This window comes from Caretta caretta, chromosome 10 (genome assembly GCF_965140235.1).
Source record: "Caretta caretta isolate rCarCar2 chromosome 10, rCarCar1.hap1, whole genome shotgun sequence".
Lineage (NCBI taxonomy): Eukaryota > Metazoa > Chordata > Testudines > Cheloniidae > Caretta > Caretta caretta.
Window position 1 is genome coordinate 10,979,850 of NC_134215.1, and position 24,665 is coordinate 11,004,514.

At 41.1% G+C, this 24,665-nt stretch overlaps 1 protein-coding gene and 1 long non-coding RNA gene across 7 annotated transcripts in view; one reads left to right on the forward strand and one right to left on the reverse strand.

Moving 5' to 3' along the window:
- Nucleotides 1-8,205, reverse strand: part of SDK1 (sidekick cell adhesion molecule 1) — a 647,669-nt gene extending 639,464 nt beyond the window's left edge. For 2 of the 3 annotated variants that reach the window (XM_075117600.1, XM_048867100.2), the window contains exon 1: nucleotides 6,059-8,203. In XM_075117600.1, coding sequence (XP_074973701.1) covers nucleotides 6,059-6,533 — 475 coding nt within the window. In that variant the 5' untranslated portion in view covers nucleotides 6,534-8,203. Of the gene's footprint in view, nucleotides 1-6,058 lie in introns of all 3 variants that reach the window. The other variant, XM_075117601.1, reaches the window with a different exon arrangement.
- A 178-nt stretch (nucleotides 8,206-8,383) lies between these two features.
- LOC125644212 (uncharacterized) overlaps nucleotides 8,384-24,665 on the forward strand; it is a 78,651-nt gene continuing 62,369 nt past the window's right edge. For all 4 annotated transcript variants that reach the window (XR_012664261.1, XR_012664260.1, XR_012664262.1 and 1 more), the window contains exon 1: nucleotides 8,384-8,590. This is a non-coding gene — a long non-coding RNA (uncharacterized LOC125644212). The remainder of the gene's footprint in view (nucleotides 8,591-24,665) is intronic.

Genomic DNA, 24,665 nt, shown 5'->3' on the forward strand with positions numbered 1-24,665 from the left:
GCTTGCAGGCAGCCATGGTAAGCCACAGTCTTTTGGCTTCTTTAACCTTCATAACATGTGAGAATGGTTTCAAAGAGCAGCACCCTCATTTCCCATACCAATCACCCATTGGGTTGGCCATTTAAAAGGAGGGGCTGCGGTTTTCAGGTTAACATGCAGCACAAACTCAACTAAACCCCCTCTCACACCCAATTCTCTGGAATGATTGCTTCACCCCTCCCCCGCACCGTGTGGCTAACAGCGGGGATGATTTCTTTTCAGCCACAGGCACACAGCCCAGCAGGAACGGCCACCTCTGAATGTCCCCTTAATAAAATTCCCCTATTTCAACCAGGTGACCATGAATGATATCACTCTCCTGAGGATAACACAGAGAGATAAAGAATAGATGTTGCTTGAATGCCAGCAAACACCGGGACCATACGCTGCTGTGCTTTCTTATGCAATGATTCCAGACTACATGCTACTGGCCTAGCATGGTAAAGTGTCCTACCATGGAAGAGGCAATAAGGCTTCCCTCCCCAGAAACCTTTTGCAAAGGCTTTGGAAGTACCTCCAGGAGAGCTTCATGGAGATGTCCCTGGAGGATTTCCACTCCATCCCCAGACACGTTAACAGACTTTTTCAGTAGCTGTACTTGCCGCAAATGCATCCCAAGTCTTCAGGGCAAATTAATCATTAAACACGCTTGCTTTTAAATCATGTATTATATTTACAAAGGTAAACTCACCAGAGGTGCCTTCTCCGCCTTCAAATTCCGGGAGCCCGGGTTGGGAGAGTATTGTCTCCAGGGTGATAAACAGTTCCTGGCTGTCGGGGAGAACGGTTTCTCCACTTGCCTGCTGTGCGCTATCTTCAACCTCCTCCTCCTCCTCCTCATCTTCCTCGTCCCCAAAACCCACATCCCTGTTGCGTGAGGCTCCCCTGCAGGAGTCCGTGTACAGGTGTGGGGTAGTTGTAGGGGCACCCCCTAGAATTGCATGCAGCTCATCATAGAAGGGGCACGTCTGGGGGTCTGACCCGGAGTGGCTGTTTGCCTCTTTGGTAGGCTTGCCTGAGCTCCTTAAGTTTCATGCGGCACTGCTGCGAGTCCCTGTTATAGCCTCTGTCCTTCATGCCCTTGGAGATTTTTTCAAATATTTTGGCATTTCATCTTTTGGAACGGAGTTCTGATAGCACGGATTTATCTCCCCATACAGCGATCAGATCCAGTACCTCCCGTTCAGTCCATGCTGGAGCTCTTTTGCGATTCTGGGACTCCATGGTCATCTGTGCTGATGAGCTCTGCATGGTCACCTGTGCTGATCAGCTTGCCACGCTGGCCAAACAGGAAATGAAATTCAAAAGTTTGCAGGGCTTTTCCTGTCTACCTGGCCAGTGCATCTGAGTTGAGAGTGCTGTCCCGATTGGTCACAATGGAGCACTCTGGGATAGCTCCCGGAGGCCAATATGGTCGAATTGCATCCACATTACCCCCAAATTCGACCCGGCGATGTCGATTTTAGCGCTAATCCCCTCATCGGGGAGGAGTACAGAAATCCATTTTAAGAGCCCTTTAAGTCAACAAAAATGGCTTCGTTGTGTGGACGGGTACAGGGTTAAATCGATCTAATGCTGCTAAATTCAACCTAAACTCGTAGTGTAGACCAGGGCTATTAAACACTAATGGCCCAATCCTGTAATGAGCTCTGTTCAATCAGTGGGGCTCTGCACAGTCACAGGGATCCACCCAACGAGAGTAATTTGCAGGATCAGGACCTTCGTTTTAAAATACAGTAGCTACCTACAGGAGCACTCGTTAATTTAGGGTGTTGTTAGTGTGATCTGAAGCCTTTCATCACTAATCTGCTAATCTGAACCTGAAATTCCTAAACAGTGACTAACAGTGGTTATAAATAACTGTCTTATGGCTATTTTATGGCCTATGATAATTTGGTGCTAACTAGCTCATTCCTGATGGGAAAACCTGTCAAAAATCACCACAAGCATTTTGGTGGGCAGGCTCCGCAGAAAGACCAAGGACTGAATACACATAAAAATTTTAAATTACACTCTCATCCTTAAAGGTTGTCTATCCAAACAAGTTCAAGCTCATTGGTGGACCAACGTGGGAAGGCTTGCACGAATGTTGCAAGTTGAAGGGAAGACTTCACTTTCCAATACTTTCAGTCTTTGTACCTTTCGTAAGCACTGGATTCATTTTAAAATAAAAATCCACCACAATAAGCCAGTATCACAGTTAGTCATCAGTGAAGATTGAAAAGCTGATGAATATTTAATGCTTAAATATCCTCTTCACGCAGCCTAAGAAAATTGCAATGAAAACTTTGAGCAAAGCATATTGCTAAAATGTTCTATTTGTATGTTCATCTCTGAATCCAAAGTTCTATGTAGATCATGCAGTTGTGGCCAGTACTCAAACTAGTTACAACCACAAAAATATTTTATTGTTTATTAGAAAACATTAAATACTTAGTCTCGATCCTTTCCATTCAGTTTATTGGGAAGAGAACTGATAGTGCATTTCAGTGTACCCGGTTTAATTTTAAAAGTGCTGGAACAGTCATCTGTGAAGACTTCAGATCCTAACAGCCATAGACTTCACATTTAGAATGCTGTATTTTATTTTTATCAGATAAAAAGATTAGAGAGTCATGTAATACTCTTGTCCATATGACCAACTCATCATCCCATTAGAAACCCTGTGTAGCTGTACCAGAACTTTCATTTTCAAGATACATGAGCTTTTGTCATAAACTGACATATCTTCTATAATGTGAATTTTCAATTTGATATAAAAATGATGGATATATCATACAATTCAGAAAGCATAGAGAACAGCAACCTGTCACTGAATTTAAAATTTGTGATAACCTGTTTGAAGTGCATCGCATTAAGACTGGTACTGTTTTTTATTACATCACATTTTAAAAGGAATACTACTGTGGGCAATGGGATATACTGATGTAGGGCTTCCTCCGTCTCTCCTGCTCAAGCTGTTCCACTGTGGCTAAATGAAAGAGTGATCAGAGTATGGGGACTAAACACAGGCTTGCCCAGCACCCAGATGGGTGCTCTAACCACTGGACTACAGAATCATTCTCACACACTGTCTCTTTTTGGCCCAATGGCTGTTCCACTGTAGATAAATACCTCATTAGTCACTGAGCCAGACAGAGAGAGAAAATGTGAGATGGATTCGCTAGTCCAGTGATTAGGACACTAATCTGGAATGAGGGTGACCCTAGGTCCAGTCCCCCTGCATCATAGTTCATTCATACTGAAACAGCTTTAGCAGGAGACACTGAGGGAGCCCCACATCAGAATATCCCATAGCTCAGTGGTTAGAGAACTCTGCTAGGGTGACCAGATGTCCCGATTTTATATGGACAGTCCCAATTTTGGGGTCTTTTTCTTATATAGGCTCCTATTACCCCCCCACCCCGTCCCGATTTTTCACATTTGCTGTCTGGTCACCCTAAACTTTCCTGAGCGATGAGACCCCTGTTCACATCTTTTCTTCCCCTTTGGCAGAGAGGGGGGAACTTAACTTGGGTCTCCTGCATCCCAGATGAGTGCTCTAACCGCTGGGCTAAAAGCTATAAGGTGGATGGCAGCACCGGCAACACCTCCTCCTGCAGCCATCTTGTATGGCGTGAGGCAGGTGCTTAACTCATTTTCACAAGAATCACCTTAGGAGCCTGATTCCCATTCATGGGTTGCTAAGCAGAGAGAGGGTGTTTCCCTGCAGCCCAGGCTCAAGCACCTATCTCCAACAGAAGGATGGGACTTAGGACACACCACTCTCACCACCATCTCCCATTGGCAAGTTTAAGCAGGTCCCTATCTGGCATGCTGGCTTTTGTGGATTGCATTCTAAGGTGCTTATCTCTCCCCATTTACTGTACAGGGAACCTAGGCACCTAACTCAGCTTTGTGGATCACAGTAGTATTCTTGTGATTTTCTTGGCATCTAAAAGTTAGGGGCCCAGGCCCTCAGCACTGCAGTGCCCAGGTTCCTTCCTGTAGCCCACCCTTTGTTGGCACCTCATTGAATGAATTGTTCATACTTCACAGACTAATAGTTACTAAACCCCAACCCCATGTAGTTGCACAAGTGCTTTTCTACTGAAGGAGAAAGTAGTTTATCTTTCTGCCCCCTCGCAGGCCTATTGCTTATTTAATTAATGTTTTGTCTATGCATTTAATAAACTGATTTGGTGTTAGGGCTTTTTTAAAGTTTAGGATAGTTTGTAACACTAGACTTTGTACAAATCCCAAACAAATTCAATAAAGATGCATTTTGAATGTGCTTAGTAAACTTTGAAATATGGTACTAAAAGAAATATTGTTTCAGTATATTAAGTACTGCACACGTGTATGTGCATAGTTTTTACTGCACGATGAAGGTTACTTTTACTATTCATCGAAAATATTTTTTTAAAGAGTCAATTTAATTGATTCAGGAATCTACATGTAAAACTGGTTTCACTGCTAGTCTCAAGAAGTCTAATTTAAATAGCTATATTAAAATATTTGCCTCTCAAAATAAAAGGTCACATTGGTAGATGTCAATCAAGGATACAAAAAAAGAGAAGAAATGTGAATTATAATTTGCAGAGGATTACATTAACTAGATTTAAGTACATTCTGTTTTACTATAACAATACCCTCTGTTAAGGTTTGCAGGCCTCAGCACAAGTAGTTTGGGAATAGGAAGGACAGCATAAACAAAACTTCAAAAAAGAGACAGATTTATGAGGGTGGAGTTCACTATTAGACAGTGGATTAGAACTACTCCATACCCTGGGGCTGAAAATGTTTGAAAGGGTGCAATAGTAAAGGCTGAGTAGACAGATTACAGCAAACTTTGTTTCATAGCCCTCTCCCTCAACAGACTATCCAGTTATTAAACTTTAGCTGTAGCATTCTCCCCTATGTACAAAAACTAAAGCGCTAGTGAGCACCCACACAAACCATTCAAAGAGAAGCAAACCACTGCATTGATTTTATTTGTAAAAGGCTAGTTGACTAAGATACACTGTTTTAGACTTTAAAAATGAAATTCGTAAACATCTATTAAATACAGGGTTAATCAAAACAGAGAGGGTACTTTATTTTAAAGATTTGTTCACAGGACTCATTTCCCCTGTTAAAGATATTATTAATTTCTGAGTTTTAATCGCTGACTCGTCAGCCCACCCTATAGAGACGAACACACTAGTGGAGCACACACAATACACTCAGCAATAAAACACAAAACAGCAAAGAAAGTGAAAGCTGCATTTGTTCAGCATGTTATTTTGCTCAGCCAACCGTACTGCCATCTCCCACCACTTATTGTTTACTCTGTCAGAGGATTATTTAGAATTACCCTGCATTTGGCGATTTTTTTAAAGAGGCAAATTTAGATGGAAAGTGATTGCCACTTGATATTGAAGTCGATTGGTTGTTTACAAGAGACTCATTTGACAGCAAGGATCTCTGATTTGAAAATACTCAGATACGAATCAATCGCAGTTGTTGTTTTTTTAACAATATAAGAAATGAACAAGACTCGAATCAAAGTTCACATGCATTGGTACTGTTTTTAAAGATTTTTGTTTACATGCTTGATTTAGTTCTTGTCGGTGAATTTATGAGTCCGTTTCTCTTGACAACTTATGTCAGTCACAATTTTTTTTAAAGTCACACAGAAGTTAACTCTTCTGCTGCCTAAGAAATAACAGAAACGTATGTTTATCTCCAATTAAATAAAAGGCAAGGTTGTGTGACGATTAACAGCGAGGTCCCGATATAGCTATTGATACTTATCTAGAGGGTCGAAACGGGGTAGTAAACTAACAGAATTAGGTAAGGGGGTAAACGCTTGTTCCTATAAAGAAAGGGCTGTTTATAAATAAAATACCATTATATAGTAAATCAATTGTTAATTACGATTTCTGAAATTTGTTCTCTGTGATTAAAGCAAAAGGCTATATCCATGCCTGAACAGGATTTCTACGTCTTAAAGGGCAGATGCAGCGTTTCTCCAAACAAAAATGTCTGTGAGCCCTACCTTGTGCCAGTGCTTGCAACATGTGGAGCTGAATCAACAGAAACGCCCACCATCCGCGACAGAAGAAGAAACAGAAGTTTAACTTTATCATCATCCGGTCTCTCCTGCTATTCCTTCGTGCAATAATTTCTCGATCCACCTTTCTTCCAACCATTATTTCTTCACGGATCCCCAGTCGATTCGACTGCCTGATGACAGTTTTGTCAGCTCTTTGGCCATTGATCACTCCACGCCCCGAGGCCGGGTTCTCTTTGGTGGGTTGAGGAGATCGCCCTTTGCCTTCATCCTGAAGTTTGGGGGGAACAGAAACCCCCGGTTTACAAGAACGGAGGACTCGGTGATTTGTGCTCACTTTGCATGCAACCCGAAGGCAGCACGCCGTGTGCATGACTGTGTTATAATCGCCATCTAAATCAATGTATCTTGTGGAGGTATTGATTGCACCAAAACAACCAGGCAGAAATGTGAAACACATGTTTCTTTGCACCGTCGCATCCAATGCCTTCAACGCTGAGAGAGTAAATTTATTGGCGTTAGTATTCCAATAAATCTGGATCCTTCATCACATCGCTAGCAAAACCAGAGAGAAATTGATCCATCTAGAGAGCCACTAGCAGACAATTCAGAGAGCACCTTTCCCATACCGCAAAGATGACGGAAACTATTCCCACTTGTGATTTTTATGGAGCAGGTTAGTTTTCTGTATATGTCCCATTCCTCGTGAAACCCCTGCTACAGAAGTGTTAAATTCTTGTATAAGAAGAAAATAAACCTAAAACCAAGGGGAAATATCGCACTACTCCTTGCACTAAGGATTTATTTCAGACAATTTCAAGATTAGCCGTGCAGACAGAGTAGTCTCCAGATATCCCCCCAGTGCTCCACAATTATATTAATCCGATTTTCCTTTGGCTACAAATCTGTCATCAATATGAGGGTTTGAAGGGTCCTTGACCAGGTAAATTTAGCAGCCCTAGGCGTGATTCCAGTTAGATTTGAAGTCAGCTACAGGCCAGTGGGGGTGTCACTCGAACTCTCACACTCAGTCGGAGGTGGGGAAAACCTCAGTTGATCAGATTTCCCTCCTAGCACGAAGGTGCTGGTCTGTTTCTTGCAAGGGAACCGCAGTAAAAACCACCTCCAAAAACATGCAAAGCCTTTGCTTCTGCTTGGTTGTGGAAGCAACAAAGAAACCCTCTGCTGGGGCGTTTCAAGAAGGAGGAGGACGCAAAATCGCCTGAAACAAGCAGCAACAAGGTGAAATCCTTCCAGTCCCTTTGCTTATATGGACTCCTCCTACGTTCCTTGTTTGTTCAGCCCAGGGATCCTGGTTCTTCCTGTGTGTCTCTCCCTCACAGAGGCTGTAAACACAAGGGGGGAAGCTCTATCGCAGCAGCAGCAGCAATAAACCCCTACACAAAAAAAAAGTAAACACTAAAGGTTTAACATTTAAACAAACAGTGGGAATTGCTCCCCTACCTCCTTAAAGAGAGTGGGGGAAAGTTTTTTTTTTTTAAGAGTTTTTTTTCCTGCACAGATTTTGTCCTGATTCTTAAAATACAAACAGTAAAAAGCGAATCAGGACCAAAAGTAAAACAAATCACCAGGGAGGGAAACGGATCAAACAAAAATCCTGCCAGCTCCCTCCCTTGCCAGCCACAAGCCTGAGCCTGAACTTTCCTCACCTCTCGCTCTCTGTCACCTGGTAACAACCCTGCCCCTCTCGCCCACACTCCACAACCCCAGCCCCACTTTACACTGCGTCCGGACACTCCTCTCGCGTCCCCTACCTCAGCGCCTCCCTTCTCCCCAACCCCTCTGACTCAATCCGCATTCACCTCCCATCTCACCACCTCCCCTGCCCTCACTCAGCCCCCCCATTTCCTCCCTCATCCCCTGACCTACACCTAGGAGGGCTGGGTCTGTGTGGGGAAAACACCCCTCCCGGGGCCAAGCAAAGCGGGGGGGGGGGCTGCCAGAGGCAGGCGATGTGCGGGGGTTGGGTGTATTCACACAGGTTTGCGCGCCCGTTCTGTACAGGCGCGGCGGGGGGGAGGGGGGAAGAGGAGGAGGAGGAGGGAGGCCAGCTCCCCTCCCCTCATACACTAGCTGGCAACGAGCGCGGGACCTTCCAGCAGCCACAAGGAACGCTCGCCGCCCCGACCTTCAGTTCCACCGGTTCTGTTCCCTCCCCCGCGACCCTTCCCGAGGCACCGCCTCCAGCCAGGCGGCTGATTGGCCAGAAGACGCGCGGGGGAAGAGGAAAAAGAGAGCTGGGGGGTGGGGCGTTCTTTAACGGCCGCGCGCGCTAGCCCGGTGGAACGTTGCCCCTGGTCCTCGCGCTCGCTGCGCCCCCTTTAGGTTTGCAAGCCCGCCTCTGCAGCCGAAAGGGTAGGCACGCCCAGCAAAGAATGGGTGAGACTGCTGGAGCCGCGGGCCAAGAATGTTTCTGTCTGTGCATCCCCTGCAGCTATTAATTTTTTGCGGCAACGAGCAAAAAGAGGGATTTGACGAAAACCAGGGAGCCTAGAGGTACAAATTAACACCCCCCCTTTCTCTCTTTGTGTGGTGCTTCTCAGCGTGCAAGAGCTAGCAGCGCTGCAAAGTTATTGAGCTTTGTTTTATTTGATAGACCAGCAAATGTTTAAGCTAGGTTTGCTCCCAACTTTTTTTTTTTATATCTTGGCAAGATACCTATTGCGTTGGATTCACCAGGGGCACACAGTAAACTGTCACGTCAAATGTAAGAGGTTTTTGTATTATTAGGGGATGTAGGAAGCTTTGGCAAAGAAATGAGAGGCATTTAAATTAAGCCAGTTCTTTTTCCACGCTCCCCTGTTTTCTTGCATAATAAAAAGGAAAGTCTCCCACGCTACCTCACAAACTGGTGCATGATATCTACCAGCTCCACACCTCCTTCCTACATAGTATCCGACAGGTGCAATCTGTCCCTAGCCCCTTCCTCTCCCTAATGTGTAACAGGTTCATTGATATCTAATAGCCACGTGTGCACGTTTTTCCCTATGCAGTAACTAATAGGTGATTATAACACCCCCAGTCAGTATCATGATAGCCAGTGCCCTGCACATTCTTTCCTTCTTCCACTTATTATCTAATAAATGCATTATATATCCCAGCTTTTCTCCAGGCTTTCTCTGTTTCCATTATTGAATTAGTGTACAGTATGTCTCTGCCCCTACAAATGAACTCTTTCCACTCCAGTATCTAACATCTCTGTGATACTGATATCCCACTGTGTTCCATATCCACTAACTGGAGATCTACGCTATCCCAGTGCTTTGTAACCTCTCCCTAGTAACCGAAAGATACAAGCTATATCTCAGCCCCAACCTTATTAACAACCAGATGCATGATACACTGTGTCCCAGTACATTTTCCCTCTCTGGTATGAAACAGGTGAATAATTATAAAACTCAGGGCTCTGCTTTTATAGTCATCCCTCCCTTAGGTCTGTTTTCATTACAGTACAAGCTGAGCCAAGTCTGTTTTAAACTGTAGAGAACTGATCTCAGGGGTACAACTCTGTTTATAATTTCTGTTGAGCTATCAACAATTCACTGTAGTGGGGAGAAACTGTGTTTTAAAACTAGTTGTTTGGACGGAGGGGTGGAGCTCTAATTTTCCCTAAGTGGGAATGCATAATACACTTAATTGGGTTTTTAATTACTACAAAGCAGTATTATGACTGTAGATCTGCCTGACAAGTCTGGAAGTTCAGTTTCAGATTTTAAGGTCAGTTTGAAATCAGTGGGTGTCATTTGCTATAGGGCAACTTCCCCCTGACATAGGTATATGTGCTCCACTTTTTAGCTCCCCTCCTGGACTTTGGAGGATATAATATGATATATAATGTTTTATGTGCTGATGCAACTTTGCCATACACCCCAATTCTTTTTTTTTTCTTGAAATGACATCCCTGCATGTAGGAAGAAAGGCTCAGGTACTCTCTGAGTTATAGTGAAGTTGAAAGTGGTTATCATTACTGAAGAAGTAGCGGTTGTTAAAATAATCGTCGGGCAGTTTAGGCCCCAAATTAAGGCTTTATAAAAGATGAGTTATAGAAAATCTAGCATTAATATGTTTGTTTCCATAATTTTGTTTTCACTGAAGCCATGTTTTTCCTTGGAATTAAACATTCATTTATAGTAGTCTCAAACCCACAGGATTGTGCTGGTATCTAAAAACAGGAAAATTAAACTAAACTAGTCAATTTTCATCCTCCAAGCATATGAAGTTGAGTGAAATTAAAAAAATAAATACACCATCTAAATAACAGTAAATCAGTTTTAAAACATTTTAAAATTAATATTTCAGGGTGCTTTTAGTAACAAATAAAGGTATCTGCTTTTTTTAAAAAAATCTCTTCAACTTGATAATGTCTCTTTAAAATTATTCCCCCCTTTATTTTCAGTAGGGAGGCAGTGTGTGTTTGTTTACTTTCTTTTGACCTGGTAAAGTGCCTTTGGTCTCCTGAAGGGCAAAAATGGTGTTTTCTTCAATCATATTAGTTTAACACAATTGAACAGCCCTCTTACCTGGTTTGCTAAGACACAGAATAACATGTTTGGATACCAGCTAGTGGGGCTGAGCGGAACTTAGGCTGCAACACAACCAGCCTGACTTCAAAGAAGCTAGCCTTCATCTTAACAAGTGTTTAGAAGGCTTTTAAATTGTATTAAGCTAAGACAATTGAAGACAATACCATTTTGGCCATATCTCTAAAATGCAGCTCTGTTGTTTTGGAGAATTGGTTTTGGGGTTTTTTAAGTGTTGCAATGTGAGGTGCCTGCCTGGATGTTGGTAATATTGCTTTTGCTGTTTCCATGCTGCCGTTCTACACTTGCTCTCCGCTCTCCCTAATGTACATTATGAGTGAGGAGCAAACTGCTGAACCAGTGGCAGGAAAGGCAGTAGATCAGCTCTCCCATATGACCAAGACAACAAGACCAAGACAAGTCATTGCCTTTCATATATTCTTCTAGAAAAGGCATTTCTGACTAATTTTATGCCAGCATATAGTATTTTTCACCAAGATGTTTTCTTTGATGTTTTACTGTACTCAGAAAATATAGCTGGTAAAGAAAAAAAACAGCAATAGCTTTGAAAGATAAGAGGAAAGACATTTCTACATTGACAGGTAATACCATAGAACAAAGAAGTGGCACCAGCGTAGGTGTTAATATTCAAACTCTCAAGAACACTATTTATCCTCTTGTACTTGAACATCATATCTTGCTCTATGATCTCCATCCAGGCCTTCCTTGCTCCATCTTGAACAAGCTGCTAAACCATAGAGCAATTCAAGTTTCTGATGTATACACAGAAGGGTTCTCTACAACACTTGTCTGTACAATGGTGACAATAAGAATTCCCAGCTTCCTGAGTGCTGGAGCTTATTCCTAGACTTGGATTTTGCTTTAATCTAAAATTACAGTGCAAATTTATCACTAGGAAAAACAATTGCATTAACTTAACTATATGGTTGTCCCAAAAGGTTTTATACTACTTTGAATACTCTTCCTTTCTTCCCAAGAGACAAAGCTTTAGAAAACAACAGATATGTGATTGAAAAATAACTTGTTTTACAAACAGGATGATTTTGGAACCCACTAAATCAGTCTGAGTATAGTAAACTATTGGAGGGTCTGAAATCTTCCTAAACAAGGGGGTAGTCCCAAGCGTCACTAGCCAGCTGCTCTGCTTTAATGGTGTAAATCTGCTCCAACATCAATAATAAAGATTGGAAGAGAATGAAAAAATATCACATTACATAGCTGGGAATCCCATGAGAAGCATTATACAATGACCTCACCATACTTCTGGAAGTGTCTTTAGCAAAGAAGACAGCTCAGGAATAACAATAAGAATTCAGATAGAATTCTAGGGCTTAAAGAACTTAATATGATATGAGTTATAATGCCTCTTACACAAACACAGTAACAGTCTTGTGTTTTCTTCTGTTTGGTTTTAATTTACTAAAAAGCAGTTAACCATAGAAGATAGGCTCAGACTCTGGATGGCATTTGAACCTAAGCTCCAAGATGCCAGCAAATTCAGTTAAAAGTTCTTCACTTACTGCATAGTACCATTGTGCCAAGACATAGGAATCTGAGAACAGTAGAGCTACAATACTAAGGCACAGCGGTAAGAGTTAAGGGCAGAGTGAGCAGACTGACTGAACTCCACTTTTCATGGCTTTTATGAGTTTAAGACCTATCCTCATAGTGCTTTAACACAGCTGTGTTTAATATATTCAAAAGCCAGATGAGCAGATTTGGACAGTGTCTGTACAGTCTCTAGAAAAGGGTAAGTGTAGCTTCTGAATTACCCCCATCTTCTGCATTATGCCAATGTAACACAAGGCCATCCCATTTCCCTGGCAGAAGAAATTTACAATGACCTGGCCATGTTTCCCTGCTGTGTTTTGTGGAGTAGAGTGTTAGCGGAGTTACATAAAGGATCAAGACAACAGGTTCTGCGTTTTTGAAATGTAGATGTTTGAAAACATTCTTAGAGCCTCCAGGAGGAAGACCACAGGGGCTGTAATGATTCTACTCCAGACGAGTTTGGATAAAATGTAGAGAGAGACTTATTTTAACAAGTCTGCAGTCTTCAAACACCAATCGGTCTGGACATCCAGCAACGGGCAGCAATGATTACCTTTCATGATTCAGACGATGCCCCAGGCAAAGGTGACCTGAGCAAGTTGAGCAATGGCTGGGATTGTCCATAAGTACTATAGACACAAAATGTATAGGTTGTACCAAACCTTTATACCGTACTTCTTCCATCATATTACATTTCTTAAATTTTGATCTTCCTTTTGCATCTGCCTGCAGGTCTCTGAATCTACTTAGTGATCAAGATTAAAATACAAGTAAAAATTGATCATATGTACAAAAGAGAAAGCTTCTAATAAATTACATTTAAACCTGCAGTCATACCACTTCATGCTGAATTCCAGTAATATGTCAACCTAAGCAGGGTCATGCCAGATGGGAGACCTCCAAGGAACACCTAGGGCTGCAGGGAGAGGTGCTGGTGATTCAGTACACTTACCCCCTGAGCCATTAATGAACCAGTGCCTGAGCATAATGTTATGAGTGTACTATTGCTGGAGGTCCCATCTTTAAGGCGAGACACAAAACTGAAGTCTTGACCATTTGTAATAATTAAAGATTCCATGGCAGTTTCTATATGAGAAGAGGTGACCTCAGTGTTTTGGCAAAAAGGCAGCTGAGGGATTATATTCTTTTTACCTTAATTCCAGTGCAGTTTCAGCTGATCACAATTTTCTTCATTTCCTGACCTAAACTGTTATGGAGTGTTCCTTTGCACTGTTAGGTGCTGAATTTCACCGCAGAGAGAGCTGCATTTTAATGGTGGAAGAAATAATCCCTGTATATCACTTACCTGCCGTGCAAGGGTATTGTGAGGGCTCAGTTAAAGTTTCTGAAGTGTTTTGAAAAGCACTATAGAAGTACAAATGATAATACTTTTATTAAATACAAGGCTTGTTTCAAAATGTATGATACATATGTTCTGTTCATAGCTATTTTATCTTGCGTAAGGAAGGATACCTGTTGAATTTTGATATTATGAAGTCACATTATCAGTATTTTTCTTTAAAGAAATATATAAACATATACAAAGAAAACCTAATTTAAAATAAATTTAGTATATACTTGAGTTACTGTAACTGTTAGTTGAAAAATGCATAGAAATAAATATATTGATTCCATTATTACAAGGCTGCATTGTTTTAATTGGTTGACATGATTATAATGGAGTAATTTTAAAAAAATCATATTTAATACAAGGTAATAAAGATATAACAGAGAGAAGGATGAAAACAATTATTATGAGGACTTGAACAATAAACGGATCATGAAATGAGAGCATAAGTTTCTAAACACACATTAGGTGTTTATAGTGATTACAGTATAGGCTTCCTGACCTAACTGTAAATTATTTTTCTTTTGGAAGGATATAAAAAGGTATTAATTAGTAGTGATTTAGACTAAGATTCAAATCCAGTGGAATTTGCCATTATGTTGATTTCAATCGTGTTTTTACCTGTATTTAGAGTGTTGCTTATCTTTTAATGATATTCTGTTGGTTGCTAATCTTTTGTGCATGCATATACTTGCATATACAAGAATTTTCCGAATTTACTGATGGCTCAAGTTTAGGCATCAAGCTTAAATCTCATAACTCCAGGTGGCCGAAACAAAAGCTGAACTAGATTGTGTGACTCAAGGGAGATGAAGACAGAGGATTAAAGCAGATGAGCCAATATGCTAGCTGTCTTTACAAGTTCTGGGGTGTTGGCACAATATTAAAGTCATTTAGTATATTTATTCCCAGGCAGTTGGTGCTGAGGATCTTCACCAACAGGTTTTTATCCTTAGCAGCCAAAATAATTTAATTGTTGCCACTGTTCTCCTTGGCTGCATCCTTGCATAAATCAACTCACCCCTTTTCTGGACTGACTCTCCATTATTCACCCGGCATCTAATCAGCACCTCTCTGCTTTTCAAGCCTTGCTCTTCTGAGTGACATGATTCTTCCCTTCTTCGTGGAGTTATTCATTTAAAGGTGATCAACAGCAAATAGACTATATCTTTGAATGTAGTCAAGTTAGGCCTGGGGTCAGAGCAAGAAGAACACTAACAATAATTTTGCTCACATGACTCGTTATTGCCATTCATATCCTGCTCATACATACAGAAAAGTAGTTTAAATAGCAAGTCAGGCTGTGTACATTTATATGGTTCCCATCTCAGGAGTACCAATAAGTATAGTCTTTGACTCAAGGTCAATAGGGCAGTTCTTTGCTTTGGAAGGGAAGAATATTTCCCAGTAACAGAAATTCTGACTTGTCCATATCCATTGTCATCTATTTAAAAGTAGCTAATTACAAAGATTTTCCAAGGGGCTGTTCCTGCACATTCTTTAGGTAAGTTGTAGAAATTTATTTTAATGTGTAATAAAGTTTGTCTGGCTGTGCACATTTGATTCAAATTCTGACTGTCACTTTTCAGTAGTAAACATGATCTGAAATACATGTTCCTTGAAAAAAACATAGCAATACTCAACTGTAATTAACTTAACCAAATGGCAGAATGTTGCACTTGCACCAATACCAAGGCAGATGAAATGAAGGGGGAATGTTGCAGTAAAAAAGTAAAAATGAATCCTTAAAGCAGTAAGCAAGCATCAAAGCCTTGTGGTCACTTCTTATAATGCTACTTTAATTTATTCTGAACATCTTTTTTATCCAGATATAGTAGTAATTTAAAATGTTTTCTTGTAATAATTGAGCCTACAAAGTTACCCTAATTGAGTGAAAGTTTATAAAATGTCACAGTAACCTATAACAGTAAATGTTGATGGGCGGGAAAGGGGCAAAAAGGAGACAGACTGAATAACTCCAAACAAAAAAAGCCCTGCTGATGTAATTCAAGGATTGTGTTAAAATCATGCCTAGTAGACCAGAAAAGTGTGGGACTAGAAATCAATCAGCCAAAATTGGTGTGTTAGAAATTAGGTGTAATTGGTAAGCAAACTAATGTGGAGGATAAGCTATTCCGCCCATTACTCTGTTTTAGGGTCCTTAAAAGAAAATAGAATCACAGAAGTGTCGGACTGGAAGGGATCTCAGTAGCTCGTCCAGTCCAGTCCCCTGCACCCAAGGTAGAACTACGTTATAACTAGACCATTCCTGACAGGTATTTGTCTAATCTGTTCTTTAAAACTTCCAATAATGGAGATTCCACAACATCCCTAGGCAATTTGTTCAAGTGCTTAACCACCCTGACAGACAGCAAGTAGGGCTGTCAAGCGATTAAAAAAATTAATCGTGATTAATCACACAATTAATTGCACTGTTAAATAATAATAGAATACAATTTATTTAAAAATTTTTGGATTTTTTTACATTTTCAAATATATTGATTTAAATTACAACACAGAATACAAAGTGTACAGTGCTCACTTTATATTTATTTTTATTACAAATACTTGCACTGTAAAAAACAAAAGAATAATATTTTTCAATTCACCTAATACAAGTATTGAAGTGCAATCTCTTTATCATGAAAGTTGAACTTACAAATGTAGAATTATGTACAAAAAACCTGCATTCAAAAACAAAACAATGTAAAACTTTAAAGCCTACAAGCCCACTCAGTCCTACTTTTTGTTCAACCAATAGTATTTTTCAGTTCACCTCATACAAGTACTGTAGTGCGATCTCTTTATTGTGAAAGCGCAACTTACCAATGTCAGGTTTTTTTTGTTACATAACTGCACTCAAAAACACAACAATGTAAAACTTTAGAGCCTACAAGTCCACTCAGTCCTACTTCTTGTTCAGCCAATCACTCAAACAAGTTTGTTTATATTTGCAGGAGATAAGTCTGCCCTCTTCTTATTTACAATGTCACCTGAAAGTGAGAATAGGCATTTGCATGGCACTGTTGTAGCTGACATTGCAAGTTACTTACGTGCCATATGTGGTAAAGATTCGTATGTCTCTTCATGCTTCAGCCACCATTCCAGAGGACATGCATCCATGCTGATGACGGGTTCTGCTTGATAACGATCCAAAGCAGTGCGGACAGATGCATGTTCATTTTCATCATCTGAATCAGATGCCACCTACAGAAGGTTGATTTTCTTTTTTGGTGGTTCGGGTTCTGTAATTTCCACATCAGAGTGTTGCTCTTTTAAGACTTTTGAAAGCATGCTCCACACCTCATCCCTCTCAGATTTTGGAAGGCACTTCAGATTCTTAAACTTTTGGTGGAGTGCTGTAGCTATCTTTAGAAATTTCACATTGGTATCTTCTTTGTATTTTGTCAAATCTGCAGTGAAAGTGTTCTTAAAATGAACATGTGCTGGGTCATCATCCGAGACTGCTATAACATGAAATATATGGAAGAATGCAGATAAAACAGAGCAGGAAATATACAATTCTCCCCCCAAGGAGTTCAGTCACTAAGTAATTAACATATTATTTTTTTAACGAGCATCATCAACATGGAAGCATGTCCTCTGGAATGGTGGCTGAAGCATGAAGGGGAATACGAATGTGTAGCATATCTGACACATAAATAGCTTGCAATACAGGATACAAAAGTGCCATCCGAATGCCTGTTCTCACTTTCTGAATAAGAAGAGGGCAGCATTATCTCCTGCAAATGTAAACAATCTTGTTCGAGCGATTGGCTGAACAAGAAGTAGGACTGAGTGGACTTGTAGGCTCTAAAGTTTTACATTGTTGTGTTTTTGAGTGTAGTTATGTAACAAAAAATTGACATTGGTAAGTTGCACTTTCACAATAGAGATCGCACTACAGTACTTGTATGAGGTGAATTGACAAATACTATTTCTTTTATCATTTTTACAGTGCAAATATTTGTAATAAAAATAATAATGTAAAGTGAGCAGTGTACACTTTGTATTCTGTGTTGCTATTGAAATCAATATATTTGAAAATGTGGAAAAACATCCAAAAATATTTAATAAATGTCAATTGGTATTCTACTGTTTAACAGTGTGATTAAAACTGCGATTAATCAGAGTTAATCACGTGAGTTAACTGCGATTAATTGACAGCCCTAACAGGAAGTTTTTCCTAATGTCCAACTTAAACCTATTTCCCTTGCTGAAGTTTAAACCCATTGCTTCTTGTCCTATCCTCAGAGGTTAAGGAGAACAATTTTTCACCATCCTCCTTGTAAAAACTTTCCATGTATTTTGAAAACTGTTATCATGTATCCTCTCTGTTTTCTCTTCTCCAGACTAAAGAAACCCATTTCTTCAATATTTCCTCATAAGTCATGTTTTATAGACCTCTAGTCATTTTTGTTGCTCTCTTCTGGACTTTCTCCAATTTGTTCACATCTTCCCTGAAATGTGGTACCCAGAACTGGACACAAGTCTCAGTGCGGAGTAGAATGGAAGAATTACTTCTCTCTTGCTTACAACACTCCTGCTAATACATCCCAGAATGATGTTTGCTTTTTTTGCAGCAGTGTTACACTGTTGACTCACATTTAGTTTGTGATTCACTGTAACACCTAGATGTCTTCCTGCAGTACTCCTACCGAGGCAGTCATTTCCCATTTTTTATGTGTGCAACTGATTGTTCCTTCCTAAGTGGAATACTTTGTATTTGTCCTTATTGAATTTCATCCTGTTTACTTCAGACCATTTCTCCAGTTTGTTCAGATCATTTTGAATTTTAATCCTATCCTCCAAAGCACTTACAACCCTTCTGATCTTGGTATTATCCACAAACTTAATAAATGTACTCTCTGTGCCATTATCTAAATCATTTATGAAGATAGTGAATAGAATTGGACCCAGGACTGATCCCCACATGGATAGGATTGCCAGGCATTCCGGTTTTGAACCGGAATGCCTGGTCGAAAAGGGATCCTGATGGCTCCAGTCCACGCTGCTGACCAAATCACTAAAAGTCTGGTCAGCAGCACAGCAGGGCTAAGGCAGGCTCCCTGCCTGCCCTGGTTCTGCACGGCTCCCGGAAGCAGCCAGCATGTCAAGCTTCTAGTGGAGGGGCGGCCACGGGGGGTCCACATACTGCCCCAGCCCTGAGTGCCGGCTCCGCAGCTTCCATTGGCCAGGAACCATGGCCAATGGGAGCTGCAGGTGTGGCACCTGCCGGTGCAGACAGTGTGCAGAGCCCTCTGGCTCTTCCACCTAGGAGCCAGACATGCTGGTTGCTTCCGGGAGCCACCTGAGGTATGTGCCACCTGGCTGGAGCCTGTACCCTAAACAGCCTCCCCTACCCCAGGTCAGAACCCCCTCCCTCACCTTAACTCCCTCCCAGAGTCCGCACCCCTCACTCCCTCTGACGCGCCAACCCGCCAGCCCCACACCAGAGCCCACACCCCCAACTAGAGCCCTTACTCCCTCCCACATTTCAACTTCCTGCCCCAGCCTGGAGCCCCCTCCTGCACCCTGAATCCCTCATTTATGGCCTGACTCTGAAGCGCACACCCCCAGCTGGAGCCCTCACTTCCTCCCACACCCCAACCCCCCTCCGCAGCCCTGTGAAAGTGAGGGAGGATGGGGGAGAGCGAGCAACAGCGGGAGGGGGGATCGAGTGAGTGGGAGGCAGGGCAAGGGTGTTCGGCTTTGTGCTATTAGAAAGTTGGCAACTCTACCACGGGACCCCACTTGATATACCCTTCCAGCTTCTCTGTGAACTGATAACTATTTTCTGGGAATGTTTTTTCAGTTATGCACCTGCCTTATAGTAGCTCCATCTAGGCTATATTTCTCTAGTGTCCTTATGAGAAGGTCATGTAAGACGGCATCAAAAGTCTTAGAAAGCTATTAGGTTTGTCTGACATGATGTGTTCTTGACAAATGCATGTTGACTGTTACTTATCTCCTTGTTATCTTCTAGGTATTTGCAAATTGATTGCTTGATTATTTGCTCCATTATCTTTCCGGGAACTGAAGTTAAGATGACTGGTCTGTAATTCCCCAGGTTGTCCTTATTTCCCTTTTTCAAGATCGGTACTATATTTGCCCTTTTCCAGTCCTCTGAAGTCTCTCCTGTCTTCCATGAGTTTTCAAAGATATTGCTAATGGCTCAGTCAGCTCCTTAAACATTCTAGGATAGTTTTCATCAGGTCCTGCTGACCTGAAGACATCTAACTTGTCTAAGTAATTTTTAACTTCTTCTTTCCCCACAGATCCAACCCCACTATGTTAGACATCTTGATAGCTACTAACTTTTTTGGTGAAAACTGAAACAAAAAAGGCATTTAGCACTTCTGCCATTTCCACATTTTCTGTTACTGTCTTTCTGTTTATTGAGTAAATGGCCTACCCTGTCCTTGGTCTTTCTCTTGTTTCTAATGTATTTGTAGAATGTTTTCTTGTTACCATTTATGTCTCTTGCTACCTTTTGGGCAGGGGGAATCAAGAAGAAGAAGCTGTGTGCCAGACACAGTTATTGACTGAAAGATGGGAGAACGGGAAGGAATAAGCTCATAGAATATCAGGGTTGGAAGGGACCTCAGGAGGTCATCTAGATCAACCCCCTGCTCAAAGCAGGACCAATCCCCAACTAAATCATCCCAGCCAGGGCTTTGTCAAGCCTGACCTTAAAAACCTCTAAGGAAGGAGATTCCACCACCTCCCTAGGGAAATCATTCCAGTGCTTCACCACCCTCTTAGTGAAAAAGCTTTTCCTAATATCCAACCTAAACCTCCCCCACTGCAACTTGAGACCATTACTCCTCGTTCTGTCATCTGCTACCACTGAGAACTGTCTAGATCCATCCTTTTTGGAACCCCCTTTCAGATAGTTGAAAGCAGCTATCAAATCCCCCCTGATTCTTCTCTTCCGCAGACTAAACAATCCCAGTTCCCTCAGCCTCTCCTCATAAGTCATGTGTTCCAGTCCCCTAATAACTTTTGTTGCCCTCCACTGGACACGTTCCAATTTTTCCACATCCTTCTTGTAGTGTGGGGCCCAAAACTGGACACAGTACGCCAGATGAGGCTTCACCAATGTTGAATAAAGGGAAACGATCACGTCCCCCAATCTGCTGGCAATGCCCCTACTTATACATCCCAAAATGCCATTGGCCTTCTTAGCATTTTCTGAGTGGAAACTGCATTAGGAGGGATAACCGTATGAAGTTTTTTGCAGTTGCTGCTTTATGAACATAAGCTCCATTTAAAACATACCATTCTAAATAATCATGGTAAACCTTAAGATTCATATTTAAAATTGATATAGTTCCTGATTTTGTGTGTATATGTGTGTGCGCACGCACGTGTGTGTGTGTGTATATATATCATCAGTTTTTAAGTATTTTAAGACCAAGCATCGTTAGTAAAGGAGCTCCCCAGTAGAGCTGTCCTACAGAGCCCTTATCGTTACAAAACTGCATGGGGAGCTGCCATGACATATAAATCTTTCATTAGTCACAGCTGTGCACCTGTTGCAGCATCTAACAAACAGCAAAACAGGATCCAGCCAAGTCTGGAGCACTAAGAAAATATAGAGCCTCATTCTGATCTCACTAACATATGGTTTAAATTGATCCAACTCTGTGGACTTCAATGGGATTACTTCTGATTTATATCCGTAGAAGAGACTGATCCAAAGCCCATTTAGGTTAATAGGGGTCATTTCATGGACTCCTGCGAGCTTTGAATCAAGCCCATAACATTCCAGAGTGTGTACATTGCAGTTCTTCATGGTGATCTTCTGAAGAGCATTTCAGAGTCCATCTTATGAGGACAAAAATGTACCAAATGTAGGTTAACTCCAATACCCAATAGTAACATGTATGCCCATACAGTATATTGAAGTAAATATAAAGATTATAATGCAACAGGCCACAAATGCCAGAATATTCACATATATGGCTGATAAAAGGTAGGGGGCTGGTACCTAGGCTGCTGCACAATAGACCTGCAGTCACCCCTCTGTTCTATTATAGTTCTCTTTTTTTATGTGGCAAGAAGCAGAATGATGAATTCATATCTTACAGTGACAATGAAATACTTTCTGTTCCTTCAGCAAATAGGAAGGAAGTTAAACACTTTTAAAATTGCAGGGCTGGGTAATTTACATCCAAGAATATTCAAAGAATTGTCCAAGAAGCTCTATGAACCATTAATGTTAATTTTTAGCAAAGCTTGGAACACTGGGGAAGTTCCAGAGGACTAGAAAAAAGCTAATGTGGTAGCAGTATATAAAAAGGGAAGGATGTCCCAAGTAGCCATAGGCTGGTTAACCTGACATCTATCCAGACAAAATTATGAAAAGGCTGAGATGGGGGAGCAATTAATAAATAATTAAAAGATGGTAGCTTAATCAATGCCAATTAACATGATTTTTTTGAAAATTATCTTGTCCAACAAATTAATAATTTTTTAATGAAATCATACATTTGGGTTGAGTGATAGATTTTATAAAGTAATCATACATGCTGAATCATCATCCATTTGGAGGTGTTTCTTATGGGGTCTCATGGGGACCCAGTTTCAGGTCAGTGTTATTCTGGCACCTATGTAGGGAAGATTTTTGTGATAGTGAATGACTCTTTAATCTAGTAGACAAGGGTATAATGAGACCAAACGGTTGCGAGTTGAAGCTACACAAATTCAGACAACAAATAAGGTACAAGTTTTTAGCAGTGAGGTTAATTAACTATTGGAACAATTTACAAATTCTCCATCACCTGAAGTCTTTAAATCAAGACTGGATGCCTTTCTAAAAGACATGCTTTAGTTGTAACAGAAGTTAGGAATTTGATGTAGAAATTATTGGGCAAGGTTCTTTGTCCTTTGTGATGCAGCGTTTCAGACTAGATCCATGGTTTTCAACCTTTTTGTTTGTTTGTGGACCCCTAAAATATTTTGAATGGAGGTGCACACCCCTATGAAAATCTTAGACATAGTCTGCAAACCTCCAGAGTCCACAGACCACCGGTTGAAAACCACTGTTCTATGGTAACAATAACCTTTTGTAGACCCATTAGACCAGTGGCTCTCAACCTTTCCAGACTATTGTACCCCTTTCAGGAGTCTGATTTCTCTTGTATTACCCCCAAGTTTCTCCTCACTGAAAAACTTACTTGCTTACAAAATCAGATATAAAAATACAGAAGTGTCACAGCACACTATTACTGAAAGATTGCTTACTTTCTCATTTTTACCATACAATTATAAAATAAATCAATTGGATATAAATATTATAGTTACATCTTCGTGTGTAGTATATAGAGCAGTATAAAAAGTCATTGTATGAAATTTTAGTTTGTACTGACTTCGCTAGTGCTTTTTATGTAGCCTGTTGTAAAACTAAGCAACTATCTAGATGAGGTGATGTACCCCCGGGAGACCTCTGTGTATCCCCAGAGGTCAGCAGACCACAGGTTGAAAACCACTCGACTAGAGGATCGTAATTGTCCCTTCTAGATTTAAAATTAAATTAAAAACCTAACTGGCTTCAAGACTGAGTTTGATGGGGATGGTATGATGAGTGTTTACAATGGCATGTAGCCGATCTGCGACTGCTAGTAGCAAATATTTCCAATGGCTGGTGATAGGATGCTGGATGGGGAGGGCTCTGAGTTACTACCGAGAATTCTTTCCCAGGTGTGGCTGGTGGGTCTGACTGACATGCTCATAGTCTAACTGATTGCCATATTTGGGGTCGGGAAGGAATTTCTCCCTGGGTCAGATTGGCAGAGACCCTCAGCAGCATGGGGCACGGATCACTTGCAGGTTTAATCTAGTGTAAATGGTGGATTCTCTGTAACTTGAATTCTTTAAATCATGACTTGAGGACTTCAGTAACTCAGCCAGAGGTTATGGGTCTATTTCAGGAGTGGATGGGTGAGGTTCTGTGGCCTCTAGTGTGCAGGAGGTCAGACTAGATTATCATGATTGCACAAAATCATGATTGCAGTGTGGCAAAAAAAAGCAAATATTCTGGGATGTATTATTAGGAGTGTTGTAAGTAAGACACAAGAAGTAATTCTTCCACTACTCCATGCTGATTAGGCCTCAACTAGAGAATTGTGTCCAGTTCTGGTGCCACATTTCAGGAGAGACATGAACAGATTGGAGAGAGTCCAGAGAAGAGCAACAAAAAATGATTAAAGTTCTAGGAAACATGACCTATGAGGGAAGATTGAAAAAAATGGGTTTGTTTAGTCTGGAGAAGAGAGGACATAACAGTTTTCAAGTACATAAAAGGTTGTTACAAGGAGGAAGGAGAAAAATTGTTCTCCTTAACCTATGAGGGTAGGACAAGAAGCAATGGGCTTAAATTGCAGCAAGAGCGGTTTAGGTTGGACATTAGGAAAAACTTCCTAACTGTCAGGGTGGTTAAGTGCTGGAATAAATTTTCTAGAGAGGTTGTGGAATCGCCATCATTGGAGATTTTTAAGAGCAAGTTAGACAGTCATCTGTCAGGGATGGTCAGATAATACTTAGTCCTGCCATGAGTGCAGGGAACTGGGCTAGATGACCTCTCAAGGTACCTTCCAATCCTATGATTCTATGATGGTCCCTTCTGACCTTAAAGTCTATGAGTCTATATTCAATCTGGCAACAAACCATAACAACAGGGTATCTGTGGTAAAGATGCAGAGAAAGAGCGAATCTACCAGTACAAGATGAAAATGATTCCCTACAGTACTCCATGGACACAGTAACCCTCTGAGAATCACAGTATGGAGGTAGGCTAGGCTACTCAGTGATCAGACTTCTAAGCCGCTGTTAGCTGAAAGTGGTGGCATAGCAACATGATTTGTGTATGGCATTTATTTTGTTGGGTGTTTTAAACAAGAACTATAATACATTTGAGTAGTCAGGAATAAGAGTGGGTGGTGAAAAAAAGGGGCAGTTGTTCCTAAGTCATTTCTGAAATGCCAGTGTTGGAGACTCCCATCACAGACTGCTTAGCATGAAGCCAGCAGTCCACTAAGAGCTGGTTATGAGGCTCCGCATTATGTTTTAAATGTTCACATACCCCCAAGGGGTATTTGCTGCTGCCTTACTGAGATGTATAGGAGAG